Here is a 20,906-nt window from a genome sequence, read left to right as displayed (position 1 = left end):
GATTTGATGGCACACAAAAGCAGCGAGCAAACGGTAAAGGGGTACATCAATGTGAGCACGTGACATTTCCTTCCGCCCCCCTCGACACATTTAGTGGACTCAAAGATGAGAATTGTAACGGAATGATGGAAGGAAAAGGAAGGAGATGCGTGAGATGTTGGGAATTTAATGGAAGCAGCTAGGTGATGGGCGCACTGTGATACCAGTAGGGCAGGTGGAAATGCTGAGATTGATGTTGACATTCAGGTCAAATTCTGCCCGTTCGGAGGTGGGTCACTTCATGCCTAGCAGAGGGTGGAGTGTGGGTGCGGGAGAATGCAAGGCAGGTGTAAGTGTGCTCAGCAAGAGAAAGAGTACAAGCCAGACCATGAGAGCACACGTCACCTCTTGTCGGGGCTATTAGGGCCATAGGTCAGCAGGTGTCAGTTGCAGAGTTCACCAGGAGGTGAGAGCACAGGGTAAATTACGTGAATTTAGCAGAGCATGTTAGCAGGTGACAAGGGTCAGCGGGCGGTAGAATGGGCATGTGTCTACAAGGAAGATCATGTGGCATGGCACCTTGTCGGAAAAGTAAGGGCAAACAGGTCGGTCTACAGGGTGCAGCAGGGCACCCGTAGCCGGGCCCAGTTCACATGGATTACTACGTTCAGAAAAGCAGAACATAGTGGGGTTAACAGTCACAAGTCGGCTAGAGATAAAGGGGCACTGGTCACATTGCATAGCGTGGGTTTAGCACAAGTCATAATGAGGTAAATGGGTAATGATCGCACAGCATAGCATAAGGTCAGCTCAAGGGACCTAAATGTAGGTGGGCAGTGGTCCTACTGTACATAGGGGGTTGGAGGTAGATGGATACTGATCGCATTAAATAGCGTGAGGTGCATTAAATAGCGTGAGGTTAGCACAGGTCACCTAGGGGTAAATGGGTGCCACTGGTCGCAGTGCAGAGCTCGGGATTGGCGTAAGTGATATTAAGGTAGATGTGCACTGGCCCTATTGCGTAGCGTGGATCTGGCACATGTCATCTCGTGCACTTGTTACGCGTGGGCTGTCTGCAGGTGCGCAATTCTGCCCCCATCCCATACTCACTAGGAGTCCAACAGGAGTTTGGCGGCTGCTTCGGGACTCAGTTTCTGCAGCTTCTGGAAGTTGTGCCAGCGCTCCCGTTGCGTGCCCAGGTCCAGCAGTGAAGCGCTCTTGGCAGGCTGAGGGGTGGCGGGGGCTTTCTTCGCCGGCGGGGGTGACGGGGAGCGGGCGGCGGGGGGCTTCCGGGCCTGAGGGGGAGACTGGGAGCGGGCTGCGGGAGCCTTCCGCGCCGGAGGAGACTGCGAGCGAGCGGCGGGCGCCTTCCGGGCCTGCGGTGGTGAGAGAGAGCGGGCGGCCGGTGCTTTGCGAGGCTGGGCGGGAGAAGCGGCTGCGGGGTTCTGGGTGCGGGCTGCGGGGGCCTTGCGGGCCGGCGGCGGGGACTTGGGTGCTGCTGCTGCTGCAGGAGCCTTCGGCGGGGACTGCGAGCGAGCGGCTGCTGGCTTCAGAGGGGACCGGGACCGAGCTGGCACGGACTTCCGATTCTTCACCGGGGAGCGGGCCCGAGCCCTCGGCGGGCTCCGGGAGCGAGCTGCGGGGGGTTTGCGGGGCTGCGGGGGAGAGCGGGACCGGGCCGTGGGGGTCTTCAGAGGGGACCGGGAGCGGGCCGCCGGGGCTCGGGGTTGAGGAGGGGTGCGCGCCTGCAGCGGAGCTCGGGGAGGAGGTGTCCGGGGCGGTGGGGGTGTTTGGGACTTTTTCTGTGGGGGTGCCGGGGGCTGAGACTTTTTCTGTGGCGGGGGTGTCGGGGGCTGAGACTTTTTCTGTGGCGGGGGTGCCGGGGACTGGGACTTTTTCTGTGGTGGGGGTGCCGGGGACTGAGGCTTTGTAGGTGGGGGCGACCTGACCCGAGGTGGAGGGCGATTTTTGCTCGGGTTGGGGGACTGAGGTTTCACGGGGGCAGGAGGCTTGGACTTGGCAGGAGGTGGGGACTGGGGCTTTGCGGGCGGTGGTGACCGGGACGTCGCCGGCGAGGGGGTCTTGGTAGGAGGCGGTGTCCGGACCTTGGGGGGTGGCCGAGACTTCGCCAGTGGCAGCCGGGACTTAGCCGCCGCAGGCGACTTGGACTTCACAGGGGTGCTCTTGGGCTTCACGGGGGTGCTCTTGGGCTTCACGGGGGTGCTCTTGGGCTTCACGGGGGTGCTCTTGGGCTTCACGGGGGTGCTCTTGGGCTTCACGGGGGTGCTCTGGGGCTTCACGGGAGTGCTCTGGGGCTTCACCGGAGGGGGCTTCGCTTTCGCCGGAGTCGCCTCGGACTTCGGCGGAGGGGACTTGATCTTGGCAGGGTTCGCCTGGGGCTTCGCCGGGGACTTCTGGGATTTGGAGGGTGGCGGTGTCCGCGCTTTGGGGGGAGGACGGCTCTTGGCTGCAGCAGACGCTGCCACCTTACGGGACGGGGTCGGGGTCTTGAGCGGGGTCGTCTTGAAGCCCTTGCCTGGGCTGACCAGGGGGCTCTTGGGCGCCACCGCCACAACCCCGCGCCGACCCCTCTGCGCTGCAATGCCTGGGACCGCGCCCCCGCTCTTTCCGCTCCGCGCCACCTTCTTCGCCTTCGCCATGCTGTGCCCGCCGCCTCGCTCTGCCTGGGGATGTCAGCGCGCCTGGGTCCCGCTCCGCTCGCTAGTCGGCGCTTTGTCTCTAGCTTTTCTTTCTTCCCTCGCAGTTGAAAATGGCGACCCCCTCCCGACCACCAGCAGTTACTGCCTCTCCATCACCTGCCCGAAGTGTGATATGTTATACCCCTCCCTCCCCTCCTCCTGCCTCCCCTCCGCGGCCGCGGCTGCACCAGGGGGCGCCCTCGAGTCGCTTCCCGCCTATCCCTATAAAGAGGACGCATTACAACTACAAACAATATTTAACGCCCATTTTTCAAACGATTACAAACAGTCCCTGCTTGTGCACCACATCAAACTGCGTGGAAACTAGAACAGAGTCACTCCCGACGAGCTTGTCCTTAGTTGCATGATCCCTTCCGCGGTACACAGCTCAAGGTTCCGCCATCTCCTAGTGCGGGACCGCAGCATCCATCTTGTGTTTTTTTAGGTCGATGTCACAAAAGCTTTGTTTAAAGACTGGGACCAGCACACAGTACTTCAGATATGGCGCGTTTGTTTACTGATGTGCCAGACTGCATTATGCCCTAACGCGTCAATTGAGGGCAAAGGGGCAACGTGCGTGTGATTTGTGGGCGGTAGGGTGTATGTTCTTGCATTAACTTCACTCCACCATTTCTTAAGAGAAAATGTCGAGAGGATCCTGGTAGAAAACGACCCTATGACTCTACGGAGTAAAATGGGCTGCGCAGGGGCGGGTACTTAATGTAGCGGTGTCAGATGCACATGGTTCAGAAGATCACCGAAGCTCTCCCCACGAATGCATCCTGCCTGAACCCTTTGTCCCACACTAAAGAAGACAGAAGGCTCTCACCTGTCATTGTACGTTTGTTCCAGAAAAATCGTGTATTCCAATTCACTCCCAGATCCACAAGACATCTCCCACTTCTGAAAAAATAGCGTTTTTTTGCAACTCATCGTCCAATATTTACTTTGTGGAATCTTGTATAGATTATAGCAATGCGGGACACAATGTGGCGATAGCATGGGGTGATTGGGGTTATATGATGCCTGGGTGTTCGTTTGCTAAATGGTTAGATGGTAGAACTGGCAGCAAAGCTGTAAACTCAGTCATTTGGCATGTGTCAGTCACCCTCTTTTCAGTATACACTCCTAAAAAGCAAAACTCATCCATACATTTTGATAAGGTCACCCCCCTCTGCAAGTACTCATCACTGTTCTCTATTTACTTTAACGAGATATTCCTCTTAAACTTATGTCCTTCCCCTCATTGGAGAGCTATGGGTTAGCAGGTGTGAGGAGCTGTTCGCTGCTGATCTTCTTTACTTATCAAGCAATACAAGTACTTTTCACATCTATTGATCAATTTTTTCCACTCAATGGGAGGGGACCCGCAATGAGAAGGATGGGATAATTCTAAAGAATAGCACATGTGGTAAAAGTGAAAACAAATTCTTTAAAGAGCCAACATTGATAGACCTTTTTAATGTATTAAGTATTGAAGAACATATTTGAGAACCAAATCCAGATACAACACTTTTTTTCCTGATCATCTCCAAATGTGCACACCAAAAGGAGCAAGGCAGGGGAATATGCCACACCCATATTATTTTCTCTCAAATATTCTTCATCCACAAAACCACAGGTCATTGTAATTTCCACTCCTTCACAAATTAGTTAATTCTTTCAATCAGACTACTGGTTCGAGGACAGTATAAAGGTCTTTTTTATCTGCAGTTTTCTTCATTCAAGAAACTGCTTCATGTTCATATTATAGGAATGAAATTAACCATTATTTGTTACGGTAGCCAACCCTTTCGTTAAAAACACATTTGCTGAAAAATCTAATACACATTCAGTAGTTTTTGAAGAAGAATATCTGTATTCCACTCAATTCGAAAAGCAGTGTAACAGAACATATACCGTTTGCCCTCTTCCAAAATATCAAATGGGTCTGAAAAGTCCATGGTTAGATTTTCCAACATCTAACATAAAAAGGAAACAGCATCATTAGAACCGTCTTGCATCAACACTGTTTACCTGACAGAACTCATTCTGAGCAAGGTCTCAGAAATTCCGTAGTTTTGTCATCCTTGCTTAGCCACTAAAATATTGTTCTCACCTACTGTTTTGACTCTCTTTGTAAGAAAAGTGCAGAGGAAGTGCACCGCTAATCCTGGACATAGCTGTACCAAGAATGTAGGGATAGCCATTTCCAAGATGCAGGATTACATGACCATTACCAATTTTGGACTCATTAATGGTGAATACCATTGAGAATCGGAGTTTGCACACTGATTCCCTCAGATTGTCAGCATACTAGCTCTTATTCTTCACGTTTTAACTTGTTTCTTGGTTTTCCTAGCAAAAGTGTGCTCGGGAAGAAAAACATTACACTTTAAACAAGAACTTTAAAGTCCAAAGCAGGTGAAAACTCATGTTTCTGCCAGCATTAGCAGATTGCAATGAGGGACTTAGCAGCATTGGTACCTAAATGACAATGGCGTACTTCTTAAATGATCTTTAATCACGAAACATGAAATAGGTCATCATAAACTTCACATATTTTCCTAAGTCTACAAATTTGGCACAGAGCAAAAACACACTGAACCTCAGCGACAAGTTCCCTTATTACTCAACAGAATAACATTTTCAGTCATAAATTTAGGATTGGAGTGCACTCTTTTCAGTTTTATTCATTATTACTTCACATCAGAGTTGTGGTTGACTCCAAGCTGTTGAATAAAATACCTCTTTATTCCAAACTTAAAAAATATTCTTTGTTGACATTGATAAAAAGGCCACAAAGGGACATCAATGATTAGGCCGACGCATTTCATTCCATATACAGAATGAATGGCAAATAATTTTCCTAAGTAAAGAGCAAGAAATGGCATATTTCTCAGTATTTATAATAAGTCCGTAATAGATATTAGAGTTGAGCAAAATGTAAATTAAAACACATATGATAAAAGTCAATTATATGTGTCTATCATGTTGATCAATGAAACAGTTCAGCCATTCTTACCCGAGTACACATTTTACCCCAAATTAATGACTATTTGTCATTATCCCTTCATTGTATTTTTGGATCACATCCTTGTTTATATGTGACACACAGTTAGACAGTACAGTTTCTTGTGGGTTTTAATATTATGTATATCATGGTCTTGTAATACAAGATTTTCATAGTTTAGTCTTTACTGTTTTTAAAGTTTATGAAACATCTCTTACATTTTTTAATTTGTTTAATTTCAATCCTTAAGAACGAAAAGCTGAATCCCTGATTTCTCTATGTGAACATCTTTCAAGTTTGGAATAAAGAAGTCTTTTGTACAGCAGTTTGAGTCTAGGATTAGCCAATTTGATATGAAGTACTTATGAATCAGAAGTAAAGGAGTGTACCTAAAAACTACATTTTTACTCATAAACTCGCAAGTGGAACCCATTTATGGCCCCCAAGAGCAAATCATCTTCCTACAAAAATTCTCCTAAAAGCTTCCAAAAGATTTGTAATGCGTGTACTAGACTTTTCCTTTTATGCCACCCACTCACAAAAAATGTCATAACTCCCAGTCATATTCAAATGACTTGTGTGTTCTAGAATTTTCTTCCTAAGCCAGCCATTCACAACAAATTGTAGAATACTCTATTACATTATTAAGCATAGCCATAATCCAGGCATGGCCCACCGTCTCCAAGGTATCAGTGACCAAAGCTGCAGCACACTTATTCTTATCATCTTTCAGAAGTTACACCAGATGGGGTAACCTTGATAAACAGTTCAGCCATTCTTACCTCGGAACATATTTTACCCAAAAATTATCTTCACATAACTTGCCAGCATTCTCATTAATCAGGCTGATGTTTTACCTGTCTGACTACTTTGCAACAAAAAAAATAATGGTTTATAGTCTGTTTAAAATCTCAAACGTTCTTCTTCAAGGAGATGTCGTAAAAAGATTTACTGCCCACAAACAAGTTAGGGCTTCCGTCTTCGGTAGAGTAATATCGTTTGGAAGACTAGATAGGCATAAGAAATAGGGTTTCCCATTTGTTTCACAAACTAGGAAAGAACATCTCTGTAACCAATAGAACACATTTTGCTTCACTAGAGAAACGTTCAAGTGCAGGGAATTTAATAAAAGCCTTTTGATACCATTAAATACCTCCTGATGCTTCTTCCACTCAAATGTGACTCTCTTCTTGAGCATCACCCTAAATGGTTCTGTTAACATAGAAAACCCTGAGGCAAACCTCATATAAATCAGCTAAAACTTACTTCAAAATCAAATTTTTTTTTTCCAAGGTCCCTGCAAAAATAAGAATGTCATTGTAAGAAACTAGATTATTATTTGGAGTGGATGACCGGCCAGTTCAAAGAATAATTACAACTTTAGTCTGGGTGATCCCTTAAAGTCACTAAATTAACCTGAGCTCAGCTTCGTAGTAGCTATGGCACAGAGCAAAGATGCTTCACTTAGGGCAATGTGTAAAGTATTTATACAGTACCAATGATATTAATGATTGATGTGTGCTGCTCACATACACTTTACAAAAGTACGTACTTGTTACCGCTAGAGACATGGACACTTCCTGATTGCAACTGTACCGCTATACTATCTATTACTGAACCAACCAAATGACTGATACAAAAAAGTTATATATATTGTGTATGTCTGTTTTGTTAACTAAAAACTCAATAAAACAAATTCAAACAAGAAAAAAATATTTATGCAGTATCAAAACAATAAAGTCAAAATGCAAAACAATAAAAATCCCAAACCAAATTCGAAAAACTAGGGTATAATTTAATAAACAAAATGGCACCAACATGACAAAAATCCAATAAGTGGAACTCAGGATATACATTTTAAAGTTTTAAGTAGAACTAGCACCACAAAGCGCAAGACTCGAATGATAGTCTATGTTTGCGGTAGTCTGGGACCTAGGCGTGATTTCAGGCTGACAGCGGTGGAGGATACACCAACCAGGTTCGTTCTGGGCGAACATTTTGCCTTTGGACTTAGGGCCTGATTTTGAGTTTGGCGGTCCTCCTGCGGGCCGCCACACCAGCACTACAGAGGAAAACCGCTAAACTTGAAGTCAGACTGCCCTCCGGATTACGAGTTTAAGTCTGGCGGGCGGTGTGTGCTGCAGCAGGGCCTTTCTAAGGCTAAAAAGAGAGCTATAGAAAGGTAACGCCATGGGACAGCGAAGCATGTTTCATCTCCAGGCCCTGAAAATCAATCTTGAATCTTCAGTAACTAGTGACAATCTACAAAAATCTTCATGTTAAGAGAGTAACATTCTGTGCATGATGTTAAATCGCTCAATTTAACAAATGGAGAAACACAATGTGATTTACTTATTGTTTCAGATATTTATCCTCACACAATTATTTTAAGAGACATGAAAGAACCTATCTTATGCTCAGTCGTACATTCCTCACTTTGTGTTTTACAGGAACGTCATATTTCTTTAGTTTTATTTCGTTAGTAAATCCTACAACCTTCTTCAAAACTTTATGATTTTTTAAAAAAGTGAGACAACAATTCTTGCCACCTGTCTGTCAATTACAGTTTTCAACCTAAAACATGATAGGCCTCATGCATATTTGTTGTCTATCACCAAGAGACTCGACCTGCTAAAGGCAGATGAGGTGTCTTGATGAAATACCAGAAACTACCAGGGGAATGTTGTCTGGCATTACCATATTCATTGGCATTTTTTTTTTACCTCTAATGGGATTGTCAGAGTCCATTGGGTAATACCGGGTAACTCCGCTGCACCTTGGAATTACTGATGCCACCTGTATCCATTACTTCTGAGGTAGAAGTTACAGGGCAAACTCTGAGGCTCTTAGAATGAGGCCCTTATAATTCGTTACTGCGCCTTCTTACTTCCCTACGCAGCTACTGTCATAGTTTCCGGAACCAGCAGGATCACTCACTGAGTTAAAAACTGCCTCCAAGATATGCAGCGATCTGCAAGTCGTTAATTACTTAGGAGTTGTCTTTTTCTTCTAGTGTCTGTCAACAATTCGGCAGCATTTTGGCTTCTTGAAGCGTAGTGGTTAGTGACCCAAGTTCTTGAACATTTGCGTGGCGTTTTTATTTTGGGTTTTAATTACTAAAGCATTGTAACTGGTTAACTGTTTTAAAGTTTAATGATATTGGTTGGATTCTTTGACATTTAATTTTTTCACCTTATTTTGTGCCCGCTAATTAGTGTTTGTCATGTTCTATCAGCGTTTATTTCAAGATTATAAATGTATCAATGGTATATTTACTGTATAAATATTTATTCCATATTGTTTTTCTAGTAATATTGTATTATGGTTTTATTCATTCTTTGATGGTTTGTTTGATTTCTTTTGAGAGTAATTTATTAAAATAAAAATTTATATTACTATGCATATTCTTTTATAGTAATATATATATGTGTGTGTGCATGTGTATGTATATGTATTGCAATTTGTGATAATTTAATATATTTACAGTTGCATAGTTTTCATTTTTATTGTTACAGTAACAATACTTTTGTTGTCAATATTTTAGTTATTGATATTTTAGTAATGTTCAGTATGTTTTATTGTTGGGCGGCTATTTAGTGCTGCTAAATGTATAATATTGAAGTATTTGAGATATTTTTGATGGCAATATTCTTTTAATCAATGTTATTGTTTTCTGTTTTTCCTATGAAAACAAACAACAGCAGGAAAGTTGACTAACATAAACGTAAGCTAAATTAAATAAATAAAAAGGAAATATGCTTATTTTAACTTAATATATATTTATTTTTTTATTTTTTCTAAAAAAAGATAAAACACATTCAAACCAAAAAGAAAAAATCACTGAAAAAAGATACATATTTGAAAATCAAACAATACCATGACAGAAAGTAATTAACATTTTAAAACAGAACAAATAATTAACTAACAACATTCTCTTCTAACAGTAAAATAAACAGTAATTAAAAACCAAAATAAAATTAATTATTTACCACAGAAAACTAATACTACTATTTTCCCCCAACAATTCAAAAGAAACAGCTGTGGAGAAAAGTCAGGCTTCCAAACATCACTAAAACATCTAAGTATAAATTGACACAGAACTCATAATTCTGCACTTATCAGAAGGCCACTCGTAATGAGGTTCTAAGATTTTTGAGATGCTTCAGCAAGGCTAACAGAGAGCTTCCAGTACTCCTTAGATGGTACAACACTAATTCAAATGGAGGTGTTTTCTTGTGTTTTTAAAAGATTTAGCAGTTAAATGCATGCATACTATTTCTTTAAAGTGGGTGTTTGAGGGGGAATTTCGCAGACCTCCACTGGTCAATAGCTGAAAATGCTTTATGTAGCATTTGACCATTGGGGGGTTCTGGATAGGATGTCCATCACTTTTGAACATATCACAAAAAAACTCTTAAGCGAACCTGCTTTGCCTATAGTAATCCTGAGGGTCAGCTTCACTGTGAGAGCAGGTATTGCAATATCAGGTGACTGCAGGTAAAATTTCAACCTGAGCTGCACCCGACTACATGCTTTGAGCAGACAAAATATGTTTCTATATATATCGCACGCTGATCCAAATTCAGCTTATTAACCATCCACATGGCAGGGGCGGTATTAGCTTTGATTTTGTCACTTTTACTATAGAGAGTGCAGCAGGGCTCCCCATTCTACCAATCACCTCAATGCAAATATTAAAAAGACAGCCTTACTTTTTCAGACGGCTAGGTGTTACTTTGGGATGCAGTTGTCACTTAGCCAAATTCCTAAATGAATATAGGTTTAGGCATAAGTTACTTTTTTGTTCGATATATCACGTCAATAATCATGCAACCTCTTCCAAAGATCAAAATTTTAGTTTTGCTCACTTTTACAAATAGCTTATTTGCAGAGGTATAACTTTTTATTTCTCTCAGTGTTCTTTGGAGTATGATACTGGTATGATCTGTAATCATCATGTGATAATAAATTAACTAAATATACTCTGAACCCACCTGTGGAGCGAATATGGTCCTACCTTTGGACAGGGATGCACTTTGATTTGCAATGTAAAGGGGCTGATTAGACCTTGAATTGTGAAAATTCTTTTAGATACCACAGACTCACTACCAATTTTAACCCAACCCAGGTCCTTGAGTATAAATCTTAAATAACCCCCAACAAGTTGGCAACTGCTATTGGCAATGTAAAAAAATGTAATAGGCAGCAAAATAATTTTTCTTTTGTAAAGAGTCCACAGCTATGGACTCAGCTGTTGAGAGAGAGCCAGTCCAATTCCTAAGTATTCAAGAACAAATCATCCTTCTGCTGTCAGAAGACCTTTCCATCACCAGAACCAACTTCCACAAATGTATGATGAACGTTGCCAACTGGTTGAAGGGCAACTGCCATAAACTCAACACAGACAAGACGGAAGTCCTCATCTTTGGGAACAACACCTCGCCATAGAACGACGTATGGTGGCGTTCTGAACTCAGCCCATCCCCCACCCAAACAGACTACGCCGCAGCCTCAAATTCTTCTTGGACAGCAAGCTATCTGTGAAGAAACAGGTATACACAGTCTCATCCGCCTGCTTCCACACCCTACGTATGCTCTGCAAGAGCTTCAGGTGCCTCCCAGGCAACACCAGAAGGGCTGCCACGCAGGCCGTCATCACCAGCAGGAAGGACTACGGGAACACACTCTACATAGGAATCACTGCATGCCTCCTGAAAAGACTATAGCCAATACAAAACTCAGCAGCAAGACTTATCCTCGACCTCCCCAGACCGAACCACATCACACAGCACCTCAAGATGCTACACTGGCTCCTGGTCCAGAAGAGATGCCATTTCAAGATGTTGACCCATGCATACGAAGCCCTGCACAATGAAGGGCCAACGTACATCAACAAATGGGTAAACAGACATAATATCGACTACAAAATATCGAATGGACATAATATCGAGTTCAAAATATAGGCTGGACAAAATATCGAATGGACAGAATATAGACATCAAAAATATCGTTTTGAAGGTAAGTAATGTGATATCGAATGTTAAAAATATAGAAAGTTAAAATATCGAAGTATATAATATAGGTTATTTAAATTATCGAATTTTTAATAATATCGATTTTTTAGTGTTTGTTATGTTATTATATGTGTGAAAAGTGTGTATTTATGTTATAATTAATTTTAATTAATGAATTTTGTTTTTTTAATTTTTGCGTAATTTAATTCTGTAGCGGGTTGTGGGTTTATAGGGGAATAGGGTGGGAAGTAATTTAATTATAATTAATTAAATATGTAAATTTATTTATTGGTATTCATTATTAATTAATTGTTAATTCATTTATATTTGGTAATTAATTAAATTTTATTTGTCAATTAATTTTAATTAATTGATTAATTGCTAATTCTGTTAATTTTACTAATTTATTTTCTGTAGCGGGTTGTGGGTTTATAGTGGAATTGGGTGGGAAGTAATTTATGTATAATGAATTAAATATGTAAAAATATTTATTGCTATTTTTTTAGAATTAATTGTTAATTAATTTTTTATGGGTAATTAATTACATTTTAATTGCTAATTAATTTATTTTAATTGATTAATTGCTAATTATGTTAATTTTACTAATTTATTTTTTGTAGCGGGTTGTGAGTTTATAGGGGAATAGGGTGGGAAGTAATTTATTCATAATTAATTAAATAATTCAATTTATTTAATTGTTTTTAATTTGAATTAATTGTTAATTAATTTTTAATTGTTAATTAAATAATTGTTAATTTGTAATTAATTTGAATAGGTAACTAATAGTAAAAATTAATTGTAATTTGTAATTTTAATTGATGAATTATTAAATTATATTAAATTGGTAATTACTTTTAATTAATTTTTTATAGATATTAATTGATACTGTTTTTAAATAATATAAGAAGTATTTACTTTCCCTACTGTTGCACTTTCTGGAGTGGGAATAGTAATTTTTACCCCTACGCTATCCAACGCTTTCCCTACTGTTGCACCCACTGGAGTGGGAATAGTAATTTTTACCTCTACGCTATCCAACGCTTTCCCTACTGTTACACTCTTTGGAGTGGGAATAGTAATTTTTACCCCTACGCTATCCAACGCTTTCCCTACTGTTGCACCCACTGGAGTGGGAATAGTAATTTTTACCCCTACGCTATCCAACGCTTTCCCTACTGTTGCACTCACTGGAGTGGGAATAGTAATTTTTACCCCTACGCTATCCAATGCTTTCCCTACTGTTGTACCCACTGGAGTGGGAATAGTAATTTTTACCCCTGCGCTATCCAACGCTTTCCCTACTGTTGCACTCACTGGAGTGGGATTAGTAATTTTAACCCCTACGCTATCCAACGCTTTCCCTACTGTTTCACTCTTTGGAGTGGGAATAGTAATTTTTACCCCTACGCTATCCAACTCTTTCCCTACTGTTGCACTCTTTGTAGTGGGAATAGTAATTTTTACCCCTACGCTATCCAACGCTTTCCCTACTGTTGCACCCACTGGAGTGGGAATAGTAATTTGTACCCCTACGCTATCCAACGCTTTCCCGACTGTTGCACTCTTTGTAGTGGGAATAGTAATTTTTACCCCTACGCTATCCAACGCTTTCCCTACTGTTGCACTCTCTCGAGTAGGAATAGTCATTTTTACACTTCCGCTATCCTACGGTAATAATATTGGATATTATTCAATTATATTATGTTACTATATATATTTTTTGCAGCAAGAGCCTTTGAGCTTTTGGAAGGGCACACGTCGCTCTCTCGTGCCATCCAGCATTAGGTGCCTCGCTGTGACTTGCTTTCTGTCTTCGATGAATCACTGTTAAAATCCGACGCGTTTCGAGGCAGAACGCCCCGTATTCATGGATAGCTTCTAGAGGGTGTGATGTCTCTGTGCTGAAGTCGCTTTTTGTTTTTGCGTTAGTGTCCGCCCTAAGTGGGCGTGGCCTTCTTGTTGCACGCCAAGCACGCTGGTTATCGAAGTCCACTGTGCACAGAGTCCGATTATAACCTTGAGTAGGCTCAGACCCCCTAGTTAGTGTTCGCTTTTAATATCCTATAGTAGGAGTAGAAGTTCCAGTTGGCAAGTGGCATCTCCTCGAGATTGCGCGCCAAACGGAAAGGACAGGTTCCCCTCCATGGCCGCCTCTCATCTGACTGGTAGTCTTAGGAGAAACTGGTGCTCCTTCCCACGACCAGGGCAGCCGTGTAGGAATTTTTTGCAGCAAGAGCCTTTGAGCTTTTGGAAGGGCACACGTCGCTCTCTCGTGCCATCCAGCATTAGGTGCCTCGCTGTGACTTGCTTTCTGTCTTCAATGAATCACTGTTAAAATCCGACGCGTTTCGAGGCAGAACGCCCCGTATTCATGGATAGCTTCTAGAGGGTGTGATGTCTCTGTGCTGAAGTCGCTTTTTGTTTTTGCGTTAGTGTCCGCCCTAAGTGGGCGTGAGAGGGTCTGAGCCTACTCAAGGTTATAATGAGACTCTGTGCATAGTGGACTTCGATAACCAGCGTGCTTAGCGTGCAACAAGAAGGCCACGCCCACTCAGGGCGGATACTAACGCAAAAATAAAAAAGCGACTTCAGCACAGAGACATCACACCCTCTAGAAGCTATCCATGAATACGGGGCGTTCTGCCTCGAAACGCGTCGGATTTTAACAGTGATTCATCGAAGACAGAAAGCAAGTCACAGCGAGGCACCTAATGCTGGATTGCACGAGAGAGCGACGTGTGCCCTTCCAGAAGCTCAAAGGCTCTTGCTGCAAAAAATTTCCTACACGGCTGCCCTGGTCGTGGGAAGGAGCACCAGTTTCTCCTAAGACTATCAGTCAGATGAGAGGCGGCCATGGAGGGGAACCTGTCCTTTCCGTTTGGCGCGCAATCTCGAGGAGATGCCACTTGCCAACTGAAACTTCTACTCCTACTATAGGATATTAAAAGCGAACATCAACTAGAGGGTCTGAGCCTACTCAAGGTTATAATGAGACTCTGTGCATAGTGGACTTCGATAACCAGCGTGCTTAGCGTGCAACAAGAAGGCCACGCCCACTCAGGGCGGATACTAACGCAAAAATAAAAAAGCGACTTCAGCACAGAGACATCACACCCTCTAGAAGCTATCCATGAATACGGGGCGTTCTGCCTCGAAACGCGTCGGATTTTAACAGTGATTCATCGAAGACAGAAAGCAAGTCACAGCGAGGCACCTAATGCTGGATTGCACGAGAGAGCGACGTGTGCCCTTCCAGAAGCTCAAAGGCTCTTGCTGCAAAAAAGTTACTATATATATATATATATGTTTTAACAAATATGATTGTAATTTTTTTTATAACTTTCATTAATTATTTAATTATTATAAGGTAATTTAAGTATTTTTAAGTATATTTTAGTAATTAATTTTTAATATTAATTTTATTTAACATTGTTTTTAATAAAGTTGATATTTTTATAAACTATATTTTTGTAAACGATATTTTTTACTCAATATTTTTGTACTTACCTGTTTGTAGATACAAAGTCGATATTCTGTCTGTCGATATTTTGCCGCCGATATTTTTGATAGTCGATATTATGTCCCTCAATATTATGTCAGTGATCCCAACAAATGCATAACCTTCCACCAACCAACCAGACACTTATGATCTGCCTTCCTCTTCCTTGCAGATACCCCCTGGATCCACCGAAGCAACAGCAGAGGACGCTCATTCTCACACCTAGCGACCAAATCTTGGAACAACATTTCCCTGCACCTCAGAACTACCCCATCGTTCCAGGAATTCACACAAATTCTCAAGACCTGACTGATCAAATGAACAAATCACCAGAGAGCAGTTAGCTACTCCAGTACCATGAGACGCTCACAGGTGACTCGCAGCTCTCTATAAATCCCTGATTGATTGATTGAAAAAAAGGAATGATGTGAAGACACCTTGTGTAGGCTGAGCATGAGATAAATAATGTAAACATTTCAAAAACTAATAGGTATCCCACACCTAGAGACATTAACACAGACTAATGTCTAATGAGTATCACCCTAGTATCTGGAAAAGCGAGATGTTTCTACTGTTAGACTCTCACCCACTCTGTAAGTGGCATGCTTAATCAGGTCTCATCCTGGTCCCTAAAAACCAGGACGAGCTTGACCATATTCCTAGAAGTAATTTAGATATAGTTTCAGCCAGAGTCTTCAAAGAATAAAAGGAACAAAAATAGCTTGAGCAAAAAAGTTATCCCTTTAATATTGGTGGCTCAGGTATGGTTAAGAACCTATGCTAGGGTAAGATGGGGCATAATGGCCCTATTATCCTGCTCGTCTGTTGACATGCCCTTAAAGTGATGGCCTTCTATGCTTTATGGCTTCATCAGGACAAAAAAGACGAGCCCCAGAATCTACTTTCTATTCACCTTTCTGTGTCGGGGGAGAAAAGATCATGCAACAAATATTTCAGACATATATGACTTACTCGCCCAGTCTTTAGGAAGGAGGAATTTTGTCTTGATTCCTGTTTAAAAGAACAAAATTAACATATATATGCAAACATTAGTGAGCTCATCTTTTTTATGAATATAACTTCACCAATAATTGTACAGGTCATATGGTGTTCATGGGGTGTAGCACACAAACATCCTCTTTGTGAAACATAACTCAGGTTTAGCTCTTATCACTTTTAGGCAGTGGCTACATGTTGTGATAATGTTGACTGGTTAATGCCAAAATCATGGTCTGGTGACCGCAAACACTTGTGAGCACAAGCTACTTAAGTGACTTGCCCAGGATCACATGTTTTTGTTCATGCTTTGAAGCTGAGATTAGAATTTTAGTGTTCGGTTTCAGAGTTCCCCAACTAAGGTACTCGATGGTGCTCTACCACAACATGGAGTGCAGAATATCGACCTGCAAAAATAGCAAATAGATTTAATATTCTTGATTTCTCCATATCTTCTACTTAAAATAAAGATTTATAGCCAGTACTAGAAAAGCAACCGGAGAAACACTTGCTGCTCAAAAAATGTTCGATGACGTAAATATCCCTGAAAACCTAACCATACCACATACAAATTATACTTTCCTTTTATGTGACAGTGTGAAAGATGAGAGAAGAATAATTATATATGCAATGACCATAACTACTTAAACCCAGAGCAACATGGATAAATGACTGCACATTCAAATCATGCCCTCCATAATTCACACCAATCTATGCAATCCATGGAGATTATTAAAAGATCAACATCCCCGTATTTGCACACTTTTATAAATAAACAAAGTGAAAAATAAGAAGAACTATTAAAATCATATCGCAAACCAATAATCCGCAGAAACAATGATCGACTTTGGGTGAACAATGTTTTCTACTATTTAAAACATATATCCACAGACAACCATTCAAGAGTGTTACTACCATTTTATTCAAAGTATCTTGAGACACCAGCAACAATTGGATTTTTTGTGTAGAATATGCTACAAACACCAAATTTGCCCATGCAATTAAAAAAGGAATTGGCCTAGAATGCAAACCTGTAACTGCAGTAGAAAAATATTTATAATTTACTAATAGAATCACCTCACTACCAAATACATGAATACAAATTAACCCCTTTAATGGACTACTTTGAAGCTACTCTAGTTGGCAGACTGTACTGTTCTGGACACAGAAACCGCCTCAAGTATTGTGTTATGTTGGAATGTTTCCAATAGTACCCTGCACAACAGGCAAAAAACAACAGTGCAGTAGAAAGGTGGCACACTTCTTTCCAAGGAACTGTAGAATGAAGTCACCTTACGCCATACCAATTTTTGGCAATTAAAAAAAATGTAATAACACTACCAAGAACTAAGAATGATACAATCGCTAACCCAACTAAAACCTAAAGTTGCAAAACAAACCAAATAAATGCACATGATACAAAGCAAAGTACAGCTCTTTGCCCAGCATCAAGGCCTACCATAGCAACTCCATCTCTTACTCTAAACGAAGCAATCCCAACAAAAAAGACAACATCCCTAAATACACACAATTACATTTTTTTTTATTAATATAATTTTAATACTTTTACTATTCAATCTTAAATACAAATAAGCATATAAAAGAATCAATAAGATTGAATAGTAAAAAAACAGAAATAAATAAACAGCACAAATACCAACTTTTAAAAAAAACCTAAAAAAATGTAAATGTACCAAAAATGTAATCATATAATAAAAAGAACTATAAAAACATTAAAAATAACTTATTGTACATTTTAATATATTAAAATATGTCTGAATATACAATGTATGGAATAAATTATGTGTATGAAAAAAATTATGTGTGAAAAACTATGTGAAAAATATATGTATGTAAAAAAATGTTCATCGTGTTAAAACGACATGAGTGAAATATATGTTTAAAAATGTGCACATTGATAAAAATGTATTATGTGTGCTTAAGACTTTAATCATGTGTTTTACACTTTGTGAAGTTGGCAATCTGATATAGCTTGTCTTTTTTACCGGTTAGTCTTCCGTGACCAGGCTTATTAAGTTATAGGCCACTGTTTGAGAGACCTCGTGAGAAGTGTGAGCCCGTAGTAATTTGAGGTTACTTGAATGGTTATTGAACATTAAGTTAGGATAACGATAGGAGTGTTCATATCAGTGTAGAGTAGAGTGGAATACAGTTTTTTCACCTATCTGCATCATGCACCCGTATCCTTACTTTTCTAGAGCGTGGCCTCATTATTCCTGAGTATGTGTCCAGGTGAGGTGAGGAAAAATCCCCGGTCGTGCTGGGTGAGTGTTATCTATGTTTATCTATCTCACTAGGAGGAGCTCAAGTGGGACATATCTCATTTTGAATACTAGGTTTGCTTTATGTTTTGTTGTTCCAGATGCATTTAATCATCTACTGACATGGAGGATATGCTACTGAATTACCGTATCCTTTTTGATTCTTCACTTTATTATTCCCTCTGTCACCTCAACATTTTTTGTGTGACATTATCACTTTGCAGTAGCAACGTTTAGAACAGAGGCCCTGAAGAAAGCCTTGGGTCTTCCCCGTTTAGGCTGAAACATGTTGGCCCCTATGCAGTCATTTGTTTAACACTGCTTTCTTGCACTGTTCTCGTTTTTAATTAGGAAGAGGCCAGATCCTTAATAAACTTATTTTTCTTGTCTTCTATCCTTTTTTAACATTCACCACCTTTATGATTTCTTTGCACTGCACTTCAACCCATCAGTTTTGATATCGCTTGGTCAAAAAGTGTTTGTGGGCAGTGACCCGACTATGGTACAAGGTAAGAATATGGTCTCAATGATCAAGAGACTTTATTACCTTGGTTGGATGACTAAATGATAACATTGATCATCACAAGATTTTGATGGGAATCCTACGACTACCTTCTGGGTTCTACTCACAAATCACTGCAGACATTGTATTTGTTATTATTGTCCTACTCATGGAAACTAGTTGTTAGTCATTAATGTATTAAATACGATTGATGACAGTTTGAGGTAATCCCTCTGTTCTAGACCCCTAGGTTTCTTTGTTGTTTATATACTGTTTAAGGGGGTGCTAACCTAGGCTATGTCTTTAAAATTCCCTCAGACCCTTTTTCCATTGGTATGTTTTGTCAATATATGTTGAAATGCAAATAAATATATTTAAAAATAAGAAATACAGAATTGTATATGCTTCTAAAATCCATCTTCCACTCAATGCCAGTAAGACCGAGGTCATCCTCTATGGGAAGGCACACAAATTCTGGTTGAATGACTGGTGGCCTCAGTGCCTTGGCCCCTGTCCACCTCCCAAACGCATAGTGCTTAATCTTGGAGTAAAGATAGACATTCAGCTGTCCATGAAACATGGCCCATATAATGAGTACCTGTTTTGGACTTATGTGTAGCCCTCGTAAGATCTTTCAATGGATTCCAATAAAATCTAGGAAATCGCGTGTCCAGGGTCTAATCTTAAGTCGCCTTGTATATGGAAATGTCCTCATGGCTGCTATCAATGAAGAGCTTTACACCAGACTTCAAATCCTACAGAAAACTGCCGCCAAGCTGGTGCTTAAACTTCCATCACCAGCCCCATCTGCACCTAATCTGAAAGCTCTGCATTGGCTTCCCATCAGGAAACATATACGCTTCACGGTTATTTGTCTGGTACATAAGACCATGTACTAAAACGCGCCTAGTTACCTGGCTAAAAAACTTAATTGGTATTTACCCAATAGGTCAGTAACAACATTTCTACTCACTCCCCTTAGGATTCGTACTGCCAGGAATCGCGGCAGATCATTTTCTTTTTTGGCTCCTGTTTTCTGGAATGAACTCCCTTTACAGCTTTGCATGCTTACGGACAATAAACTGTTCCGCAGGAGGTTAAACCATGTCTTTTTTACCTCCTTTCTCTTACGATCAGTCGTCACCCTCACCTTTTACTGGAGTTTCGCTAGCGCTCTGAGGCCCCCAGGTGAAATGTGTGCTCAATAAATCCTTATGACTAAAATAACTATATGTGATAAATAAAACGGACTTTACAAAAAGTGTGTCATTATTAAATTTCTACTTGATAACCTAAAATTTAAAGCAAAGCATGTTATTACAAATTTTACATTTGCATATATATAATACTCTTACCTTTAAAACTACAAACAAAAAATTAACAATGTTTCAAAAACAATATTTCTTTCTAAGTGTCAAAGACACTAACCCAAGTGTTCAACTTACAATGCTCTAAATTATATTTTCCAACTCTAACCTAAAATATGTTATAGAAAATTTTAAACATTAAAGGGAATACATTTACTATTTCCTCTTCAGTCTTAGCCACAATGGAGGAAGTATTGGTAGTTGGGAGCGGGGCAGGGAGATTTCCTATTCTCACTCCAATCTAAGGGCCCTTTTATGACCCTGGCGGTCACGGAGCAGGGCCTCCAAGACCGGCCTTCAGAGTATGAATTATTTTTACTCTGGCGGATAGTTTTTTGACGGTCCCACTGTGTTGCCTTTGGGAGCATCAATGGCAGTTCCTGGAGGGCATGGACTGTTAAATCCATTCCCTGCAGGAGCTGGGGGTGCATGTACACAGGGGGGCACACCATTTCCCCCCCTGCATGCACCTCATGGCGCAGTGGCACAATGGGGTACCTTGGGCCCCCTTTGTTTCCTCACCACCACACTTTTCATGGCAGTCGCACTGTCATGAAAAGTGTGGCAGTGGGGAAA

General features: G+C 41.0%; 2 protein-coding genes and 1 long non-coding RNA gene across 3 annotated transcripts in view; 2 read left to right on the top strand and 1 right to left on the bottom strand.

Moving 5' to 3' along the window:
* The window catches only part of CENPV (centromere protein V), a 44,155-nt gene extending 41,313 nt beyond the window's left edge, over positions 1-2,842 (bottom strand). Inside the window, exon 1 of the mRNA XM_078679966.1 lies at positions 1,090-2,842. Within this exon, the coding sequence (XP_078536092.1) occupies positions 1,090-2,639 (1,550 nt within the window). The 5' untranslated portion in view covers positions 2,640-2,842. The remainder of the gene's footprint in view (positions 1-1,089) is intronic.
* Positions 1-20,906, top strand: part of LOC144822440 (uncharacterized) — a 270,958-nt gene that overhangs the window by 240,649 nt on the left and 9,403 nt on the right. The gene's annotated exons all lie outside the window — the stretch shown is intronic.
* LOC144822441 (uncharacterized) lies at positions 15,442-18,684 on the top strand. The gene is made up of 3 exons (XR_013608619.1): positions 15,442-15,555; positions 18,399-18,464; positions 18,563-18,684. It is a non-coding gene; the product is annotated as an uncharacterized LOC144822441 (long non-coding RNA).

The sequence above is a fragment of the Lissotriton helveticus genome, chromosome 3_1, assembly GCF_964261635.1.
Source record: "Lissotriton helveticus chromosome 3_1, aLisHel1.1, whole genome shotgun sequence".
NCBI lineage: Eukaryota > Metazoa > Chordata > Amphibia > Caudata > Salamandridae > Lissotriton > Lissotriton helveticus.
This window is presented reverse-complemented; position numbering and strand designations above follow the sequence as displayed.